Source organism: Ictalurus punctatus, chromosome 3, assembly GCF_001660625.3.
Source record: "Ictalurus punctatus breed USDA103 chromosome 3, Coco_2.0, whole genome shotgun sequence".
Classification (NCBI taxonomy): Eukaryota; Metazoa; Chordata; class Actinopteri; order Siluriformes; family Ictaluridae; genus Ictalurus; species Ictalurus punctatus.
In genome coordinates, this window is record NC_030418.2 from 777,501 (window position 1) to 787,500 (window position 10,000).

The 10,000-nt window shown below is 45.9% G+C and overlaps 1 protein-coding gene across 3 annotated transcripts in view; it reads right to left on the reverse strand.

Moving 5' to 3' along the window:
* pdss2 (prenyl (decaprenyl) diphosphate synthase, subunit 2) overlaps positions 1–7,964 on the reverse strand; it is a 34,453-nt gene extending 26,489 nt beyond the window's left edge. The window contains exons 1-2 of one of the 3 annotated variants that reach the window (XM_053679313.1): positions 7,760–7,962; positions 6,349–6,609 (exon numbers count right to left, since the gene is read on the reverse strand). In XM_053679313.1, coding sequence (XP_053535288.1) covers positions 6,349–6,599 — 251 coding nt within the window. In that variant the 5' untranslated portion in view covers positions 6,600–6,609; positions 7,760–7,962. Of the gene's footprint in view, positions 1–6,348 lie in introns of all 3 variants that reach the window. The other 2 variants (XM_017464101.3, XM_053679310.1) reach the window with 2 other exon arrangements.
* Positions 7,965–10,000: the final 2,036 nt, after the last annotated feature.

The following is a 10,000-nucleotide window of genomic DNA, read 5'->3' on the forward strand; positions in this document are numbered from 1 at the left end:
TGCTGCTCGTCATGAATTAGCGCCGTGGCAACGGAGACAAGATGACAGCTGGACACGCCTCCTAAGACACACAGCTCGAATGACACGCCTCCTTACGACCCGCTTAACCTTCATCATGGAGAGAGAGCGAAAGAGAGAGAGAGAGAGAGAGAGAACAAGAGCGAGGAAAGAAATGTGAGGGAAGAAAAAGAGGGGAAAAATGGAAGAGAGAACTGACGCGCTGTAATAACATGGATATAATGAAGTGATAAAGAAAGCGATGGAATGAAAGAAAGAAGGACAGATGAAATGTACGGAAAGGACAAGGGGAATGTAAACGGAAAGAAGGAAGCGAGTGAAGACAAATGTGAAGTAAAAAAAAAGGAGAGAGGGATGTGTCAATTAAGTGAAGAATTCAAAAAAAGGAAGGAAAATGAAATGATAGATATAGAAGTGGAAAGGAAAAGGAGTAATAATGATGAAAGGGAGGGGACGAAAGGGAAAAGAAAGGAAAGAGAGGAAGGAGGAGTAATAGGAAGAAGTAAGCATAAAAAGGAAAGAATATCAGAAGGAGGAGAAGATGAAGGAATGAAGGGAAAGATATTTTTTTTAAAAATAATAAAGGGAAGGAGAAATATGACAGTTGTTCATAATGAAGTAAGATCAAAGGGATGGAGGAAAGAAAGAAGGAAGGAAGAGGAAAGGAAAGAAAAATCTGAGATCATATGAAGAAACAGAAAGAAAAGGAAAGAAAGGAAAAAAGAAAGAAAGGCAAAAGGGAATGGAGTAACGAAGAAAAGTGTAAAAAATGAAAGAAGATCAGAAGGAGGAGAAGATGAAAGAAGAAAGAAGGAAGGAAGGGGAAAGAATAAAAGAAAGGGGAGGAGAAATACGAAGAAAAATAAACATTTTCAATAAGGAAGTAAGCTCGGAGGAAGGGAGGAAGGGAGGATATGAGGAAGAATGAAGAAATAAAGGAAGGAAAGCGAGGAAAAGCAGGAAGAATAAAACTAAGTGGAGTAAGAAAGGAAAGGAAGAAAATGAAAGCGGGGGAGAAAAGACGGGTGGAGCTTGAAAAGAAGAAAGAGAGCTGAACGAATGATAGAAGGAATGAAATGAAAACACGTCTCTGGTGTTTATTGTGGTCAGAATCCAGCATGGAGCGGGACAGCGGCGAGCGCCGAGGCTCCTCCCCCTCCTCCCCTCCCCCTCCTCCTTTCTGGAGGAAGAGATCGTTTGTCGCACCGTTACAAGCGGATTAATCCGTCATCCGTCAACCCGCGTCTCGTCCGTACCTCAGCGCAGGTTAATCGCGATGATTCACCGCGCCGTGACGTGACTGACAGACACGTGGAGGAAGCCGGGTTACTCAGGAAACAGTGAGGATGCGTTTAAGACCGAGCTGATATCAGGTTTTAGTCGTCAGAATGTGCGATACGCTGAAAATACACGATAATGTCCGATAATAATGAAAATAACGTCCGAATACGTGCGTAGACGTGAACGACGGGCCACCGAAACGCTGTAATTATTATAATAATAACGTTATTATGACGTCCACGTGCCTGCTGGATGTATTCTGGAGCCAGGGCTGGAGGACCCGCGTCCGGTCTCCAGGCGTCTCCTGTACGGACCTGGACTTTTTTTCCTCATTTGTACTCGGACTTGTCTCGGTCTCAGGCGCTGGTCTTGTAGAATAAAAAAAACAACGCAAATCTGGTGTGTGATCTGATCGGATTCTGACGTGACGTGTCGGTTAAGCGACGTCTTCCTGTCACAGTAGGCGATTCTTGGCCACTTCTATAGATAATAAAGTTAGAAGACCCTCTGGAGAAAGCTAGAGCCGTGGCCCACAAACCCCCACAACCCCCCTCAACCCCCCACAACCCCCACAACCCCCTCAAACCCCCTCAAACCCCCTCAAACCCCCACAACCCCCCTCAAACCCCCACAACCCCCACAAACCACCTCAACCCCCCTCAACCCCCCACAACCCCACTCAAACCCCCACAACCCCCCTCAACCCCACTCAAACCCCCACAACCCCCCTCAAACCCCCACAACCCCCCACAAACCCCCTCAACCCCCCACAACCCCCCACAAACCCCCTCAACCCCCCACAACCCCCCACAAACCACCTCAACCCCCCTCAAACCCCTTCAACCCCCCTCAAACCACCTCAACCCCCCTCAAACCCCCACAACCCCCCACAACCCCCACAAACCACCTCAAACCCCCACAACCCCCCTCAACCCCCCACAACCCCCCTCAAACCCCCACAACCCCCCACAAACCACCTCAACCCCCCACAAACCCCTTCAACCCCCCTCAAACCACCTCAACCCCCCTCAAACCCCTTCAACCCCCCTCAAACCACCTCAACCCCCCTCAAACCCCTTCAACCCCCCTCAAACCCCCACAACCCCCCTCAACCCCCCACAACCCCCCTCAAACCACCTCAACCCCCCACAACCCCCTCAACCCCCCTCAGTATGGATCTAGTTCAAACAGTATTTTTTGGAGCCGTAGATTTCCTTTAGATACTTTGGTGCTTGGACCCCTAAATAGAACACCTTTGATAAAGCGGGTTATGATTTAAAAAAGGACCCCCCCGCCCCCCCGTGCTTCGCTCCGAGTACCCCTGGATGGATGAACGCTGAAGGTTCTGAAGCGACCTGACGGGCTCTGACAGGAACGCAGACACCTCGAGGAGCTTTGTGAGTAAGATATCGGTCACCGGATGGACAGCGACGTAAAGGATCACGACTTCCTGTGAGAGAATGAGGCTCTTTACCGACTGCGGTGATTAAACCGATTAAAAGGATTTGTGAGTGGACGCTGGACGTCTGGATCGTGAGACTAGTTTGAAGAAGACGAACGTCTTCCTGCTGCCTTCCGGACGGTCCGCTGGGCAACAACCTCCACTTCGAAAGGCTCCGTCATCGCAAGGGTTCTATGCGGAACCATACGACGTACGATTTCCCTTTCAGAAAATATTCCGCGCAGGGCGATTTCAAAAACCTCCGAAGGCCGACCCTTTGAAAGAAGCACAAATATCGGTCGGGTGGGCGGTCCGTCGAAGGCGTCGTCTCGCCGTCAGAATATTCAAAAGCACCCGTGTTACTTTTTCAGGGAGACGCTTCGTCTTTGGTGGCCACTGAAACTGTCTAAATGACACGGAGAGTGAAAGTTAGAGGGAAAGACAGGATTACTTTAGGAGGGAGGGAGGGAGAGAGGGAGGGAGGGACGGAGGGAGAGAAATAACTGGAACCCAATCTGGCCGATCCAGACGACAGGACTGGAAACCGGAGCCCAAGGGTGTAATAACCTATACACCTAAATCTGATATGACAATCCATTTGGGTGTCGAGGATGGAGGGATGGAGGGATAGAGGGTGGATGGATGGAAGGAGGGAGGGGACCCTGCCTTCTCCTCTTTCGCTCCATGTCTCCTTGCCCAAGAAGCGCCAGTCACATAAATACCCACGACGGCAGACGTCGGTGTCTCGGTTTTCCGTCCTCGGACTCGTGTTCGTCCGTTCCTCGCCGGATAAAAGGACGAAGAGACAGTTTGGGAAAGTCCTTCACTCTTTTCTTCTCGAGGCGCCGTTTCCACACCGGAAAGGGAAATGAGGCGGCGGGAAACGGGTTCCGGAAGCGGCGTCGTGACGGACCTGTTAGTGAATATTTTACACGGTGTTGGTACGGGATGGGGATCAGACGTGTGTTCGACTGCACTCGATTCTACCTAGTGAAAACGTTTACTGAGGAAAGGAATGTCGGAAGAATAAAAAAGAAAGAAGGAAAGGTCAATCAAGCGAGGAAGGACAAAACAGGGAAAAGGAAAGAGGAAAAAAAGGAAAGGAGAGGGGAGTAAAGGACAATATAGGAGATGAAGGAAGGGAAGGAAAGGAAAGGGAAGGAAAGGGAAGTGAAGGATAGGGAAGTGGAGGAAAGGTCATGGAAGGAAAGGAAAGAAAGAGAAGGGAAGAGAAAGGAAAGGAAGGAAATGGAAGTGAAGGATAGGGAAGTGAAGGAAAAGTAAGGGAAGGGAAGTGAAGGAAAGAAAATGAAGAGAAAGGAAAAGAAAGGAAATGGAAAGGGAAGTGAAGGAAAGGGAAGTGAAGGAAAGGAGAGGAAGGAAAGGGAAGTGAAGGAAAGGGAAGTGAAGGAAAGGGAAGTGAAGGAAAAGTAAGGGAAGGGAAGAAAATGAAGAGAAAGGAAAAGAAAGGAAATGGAAAGGGAAGTGAAGGAAAGGGAAGTGAAGGAATGGTAAGGAAAGGAAATTAAAGGAAAGGAAAGGAAGGAAAGGGAAGCGAAGGAAAGGGAAGTGAAGGAAAGGGAAGTGAAGGAAAGGGAAGTGAAGGAATGGTAAGGAAAGGAAATTAAAGGAAAGGAAAGGAAGGAAAGGGAAGTGAAGGAAAGGGAAGGAAAGGAAATTAAAGGAATGGAAAGGAAGGAAAGGGAAGCGAAGGAAAGGGAAGTGAAGGAAAGGTAAGGGAAGTGAACAAAAGAAATAGAGACAGGGAAGTGAAAGAAAGGAAAAGAAAGAAAGGAAAGTACAGGAAGTGAAGGAAAGGGAAGGAAAGGAAAAGGAAAGAAATGAATGGAAAGGGAAAGAAAGAAAAAGAAGAGAAAGGAAAGGAAAGGGAAAAAAGGAAAAAATGGAAAGGAAGAGAAAGGAAAGGGGAAAAAGGAAAGAACGGAAAGCACAGGGAAATGAAGGAAAGGAAAAGTAAAGAAAGGAAAGGGAATATGAAAAAAGAATGGAGATGAGAAGAAAGGAAGGAAGGGAAATGAGAGAAGAACGGTAAGGAGAGTAATTTCATGGCACGGAGAGCAGTTCGCAGTTGTTCCCCGGTGGGTGTAAATCTGATAAACGTGTACAGGACACGTCTTTAAACTCCCTGTTATTACTGATTATTATTGCTGCAGCTCTAACATGCATCACTTCCCGGTGGAATTCAGCGGCTTATCCAAAGCACAGTCAGTAAGATAACGTGCAGGTCTGTACGTTGTTCTGATAAACTGATCAGATCCGCACTGAACCCAGTGATCTGCTCCTCACACCGCGGCTCTGACGTTCCAGATGCCGAGATGGACTCGGAGCGCTCGTTACACCACGGATCAGATCCGCTGAACTTTTCCCCTTTCTCCGTTACCCTTTCTGCAGCTCATTAGCGCGGCGAATCTGTCAATCTCCGGCGTAGCCTGCAGAAAGCCAGGGGAAGCGCCGGCCGCGGCCACGGGAGGCAGCCGAGTCGGGTCTCGCCTCGTTACAGGGAGGAGACGCGGAGGAGCGAAGAACGTGACGAAACGTCTGTAACCTCGGCGAAACGACGATCGCGTCTGCTGGGATTTAAGTTTGGAGAGAGCTCGGAGTTAACGGACAAACGAAATGTAAATGCTAGGGCTAATGGAGAAAATTCCAGCTTGGAAGAGAGCGGCGAAGACCGTCGGTGCCTCTGGGAGCGAATACGATCCTCACGTGTAACGTAAAACAACAAACACCACGTTTCACGCTGACTGACGTGTTCATTCGTTTGTATTTATTTCAACTAATTTCCTTTAAAAGCTATACACGTAGATCAGTCCCCGCTTACTGCTACTACCATTCCTCATTAGAACTAAAAACAACAACAGGCCACGCCCACAAGAGACAAACGACAAAGCGACTTATCACTTTGAACGCGCCCGCACACCGTAATGCCCCTCTTTCTCCTTTTTCCTGATATTATTTATTAGTTCTCTCCTTCATTTTCCCTTCTTTCGTACATCAGTCTGTTTTTCCGTTTCGATCACTCCTAGTTTTCCTTCAGCGCGTCCACCTTTTCTCCCTCGCTTCCTTTTTCTCTCCCTTTCTCCGTATCGCCGGTGCCACGTTCTCACTTAACCCTACTTTTCCCATTCTCCGTCATTTCTTTCATTCCCGGATCTGTAAACGGAGCTGATTTAATCCTCGATCCTTTCTCTCGGCTCCTTAAAAGCACCGTGTTTCCTTCACTCACCTGTTTCGCAGGTCTAACGATCGCTCACAGTAACGAGGTCATGATTATCAGATCGCTATATATATATATATATATATATATATATATATATATATATATATATATATATATAGTGTCACATCATAAACATCAGAAGCTGACCCTGGTGAAGGATAGGGGATGATTAACACACACTCTCTCTCTCTCTCTCTCTCTCTATATATATATATATATGAACCGTATCTGCTCAGCAATCAATGAGGGAGAGGGGTGCCAATACTTTCCCCCCCACTAGAGTGACACACTGGTTCCAGTCAGTTGTAGGTGTTTGGCCGGTGACTGTAACGTGTGAGTGTGTGTGTGTGTGTGTGTGTGTGTGTACCTGGCGGTGTTGAGCAGCGGGTGTTTGGTCCCCACCAGTTTCCTGACGTGCATGGCGACGTTGCTGAGCTCGTCACTGAGCAGGCAGCGCAGACTCATGAAGGACGTCGGATATCCCACGATCTTCTCCGCATCCGACACGACTTTACTCCATCCGGACGGAGACGGACCGGAGAACAGACTCAAGCTCCTCCGTCCTCGCCTCGGAGAACCCAGAGAAGTGAGGAGAGCGAGACGGGAACGCACGGCCATCCTGAAGAACCTGGAGAGAGAAGAACAAAACAATCAGATTAATCAGCTTTCGACACGTTTTACACACGCCTGACTTTCCCTTTATCTCCGTTTCTCTTTCCCTTCCTCCGGCATTCTTTTTCCTCCCCGCACTCCGGTCCTCTTTCTTTCCTCTTCTTTTCGCACTTGCTGTAATTTGCTGTTTCTCTCCGCCATCTTTCTTACTTTCTCTCATCTCATCTCTTTCTGTTTTTTTTTCTTCCTCTTTCTCCATCCGTCTTTCTTTCGTTTCTGCCTCTTTTTTTTCCTCCTGTGGTTTAATCCTGTCTTCTTTTTGCACCTGCAGTTATTTTTCCCCTCTCCATCCTTCTTTTCCATTTCTTTTCTATCTGGTTTTTCTCCTTAGTGCTTCAGTCCTCTTTCTTCTTTTTGACCTTGCTGTAATTTGTTCTTCCTCGCTACCGTTTTCTAACTTTCCGTTTCTTCTCTCCGTCCGTCTTCCTTTCTTTTCAGATCTGCCTATCATTTCTCCTCAGTGCTTTAATCCTGTCTTCCGTTTCTCTTCTTTTTGCACTTGCGGTTTTTACCCCTATTATTCGTTTTGTTTCTTCCCTTTAAATTTTTCTTCATCTTTTTCTCTTATCTTCTTTCTTTCTTTTTATTTAGTATATTTTTGTGCTTTAATCTTTTTTCCCCTTTTCACTGTCTCTTTTCCTGTTATCTATTTATTCTCTGACTCATTCTTTCTCTCGCTCCTTTTCCCAGCTCCTTTCTTCTTTTACTGTTCTCTTTTCTCTCCTCCTTTCATCTCTCTCTCTCTCTCTATTCCTTTCTCTATGTGTCTTTCTTCGTGTCCTCTTTTTCTGTCATTCTGTTCTTTTTCCTCTGACTCAGTTTCTCTCTCCTTGCCTCATGAAACATTTATGGCACCAAGTTATCGCGATTTCAGTCACTACTGTCAGTTCACCACCACAGACTGCCACTTTGTACACACCCGCTTTCCGTTAAATCCCGCCTCCTGCTCTGGGATTGGCTAGTTTCTCTAAGCATGCACTTCTAACTAATCGCAGTGCAGAAAGCGCGCCAATATTAACCAATCCTGCCACGACTTGTCTGAATACGGGTGCGAAATAAATTAATGCATGTAAAAGCTCGCATGCAACCGTTACTCTCAATGTCACCTTCTTATTAAATGAAACACATCTTATCTTCAGCCCAAAACCGTCTCCCGTCATTAAACAACACTTCCGCTTTAATTCCCTGTCGTTAGTCCACTCAAAAAGGCTTCACAAGAAAAAATATCAACGGCTTTTTTCCGACGAAGTATTACAAATGTATATGGACCAGAGCTGCCATCTTGAACTACGCGCTTTACGGCATGTCGCAAAAAAAAAAAGTATGAAAATGCCGGAATACGTCGTCCGTTTACAGCAGTAGCAACAAATCGATACTAAAATGTGCGAAATCAAGGATTTTGTTTGTTGTACAAAGATTAGTTTTTCGACGCAGACACTTTAAAAGGCTTTTGTGTATATACATAAAAGGGAATTTAGGAACTTTGCCGTTTGAACAGTGAAATTTTGCACTAATCACACACTCAGGTCGTCGTTCTGTGGTTGAATTAAAGTATGTCATTGTTTCTAAAGGAAAAGTTTACACCATTTTACCTTTTTTTTTATTCCAAATGTAGTCGATCAGTGGAGCTATTTTTAGTTGAAATTTGTAAATACTAACCACTATTTGTTTTTTGTTTTTTTGTTTTTTTAATCATTCATTTAAAAACGAGATATAGATTTAGCTTTATGATATAGTTAGAAGGATATATATGACATTTGGGGAATATTTTGTGTGAGAGACTTTCTTTAAAGTCCTCGTGAAACGACTCCAGAGCACGTTCTGAATCCGTACGTTGACGTATTTCCTGTCGAAACAGGAAGTCAACGTGAGGCGTGTTCAAGATATGCCACATCCCCGCCCAATCTTTTTTTCCAGCTGTGGAGGATTCCTCGCTGCTGCCTTCAATATAACCTGGACGATATCCTGGATGACGAGATGCCGTGTGTTTTTGGAGTTTATGGCATACACTTTTGAGTCGAGGTCAACCTTGAAGGCGTCGGAGAGCCGTAACCATGCAGCCGTAACCACGGTCAACCATGAAGGTGTCGGAGAGCCGTAACCATGGAGCCGTAACCACGGTCAACCATGAAGGTGTCGGTCGTCACCGGGAAACACCTGACACATCTGAGCGGTAGATAACATGATATTTCTGACGGTCACTGATGGAGACGCACTAACAGTGTATAATTCTCCTAAGTCATTCCGGCATTGTACGGCACCATGTTTGTAAAACACTCCGCCCGAAAACTCCACCTTCTTCCAAATGAGTAAATTCCAACCATACTGTATATCCTCCTCCAAGCGATGGTCGGAAAAGTGGATAGTGTGTGTGTGGGAAAACGCCGGCAAATTATGTTTAATGTTAATGAGTCTTTACTGATCACATATACACAGTGAAATTCTTTTCTTCACATGTTCAGAAGTTGGGGTCAAAGTGCAGGGTCAGCCATGATGCAGCACCCCTGGAGCAGAGAGAGTTAAGGGCCTTGCTCAAGGGCCCAACAGTGACAGCTTGGTAGCTCTGGGGCTTGAACCACCAATCTTCTGATCAATAATCCAGAGCCTTAACCACCAAACCACCACTGCCCTAACTGCTACTGAAGAGCAAGACACACCTCTGGGGGTGGGACATTTACATTCTAGAGAGCATTTAATTGGAGGAACATGGGACTAGTACAGGATGAGTCATCAAATGATTTAAATCATTTTCCCAAAAGTGACAAAGTATAAAATTAAAAACTAGATTTGACTGTCATACTGGTGCAGTCCACAACACTAAGGGACAAATTTAAAAAAAATAAAAATTAAAAATAAAGGTCTGATGTGCCGATTTTGATTTTGAGGGCAGTTTAACATCATAAAATCTTGACTTGATAATTTGTCACAAATCGTAATGGGGTTATTGATTTATGCTCAGCAGATGTGCATCTCGTGTGTCCTGGTTCGATTTAACAAGGAATTAATCGAATAAATCTGGAAAGCAGACAGATCGTGGGGATCCACTCAGCAGGACACTTGGCAGTGAGTGAGACAGGCACACACACACACACACACACACACACAGTCTCACACAGTTGAGAGAGAAAGGGAAGACTACATAATGGTAGCCTGACACACACACACACACACACACACACACACACACACATACATACACCACCCACCACCCACCAGCCAGATTCCTTTGAAATTCAGTAAATTTGACCTTTTATTTCAGATAGGGTTTCGTTAAGTCTAATTAACTGCACATGCCGTTCACCTTCTTACAGCAGCGGCTCAGGATTCTTTTATTAGAGAGGCGCACA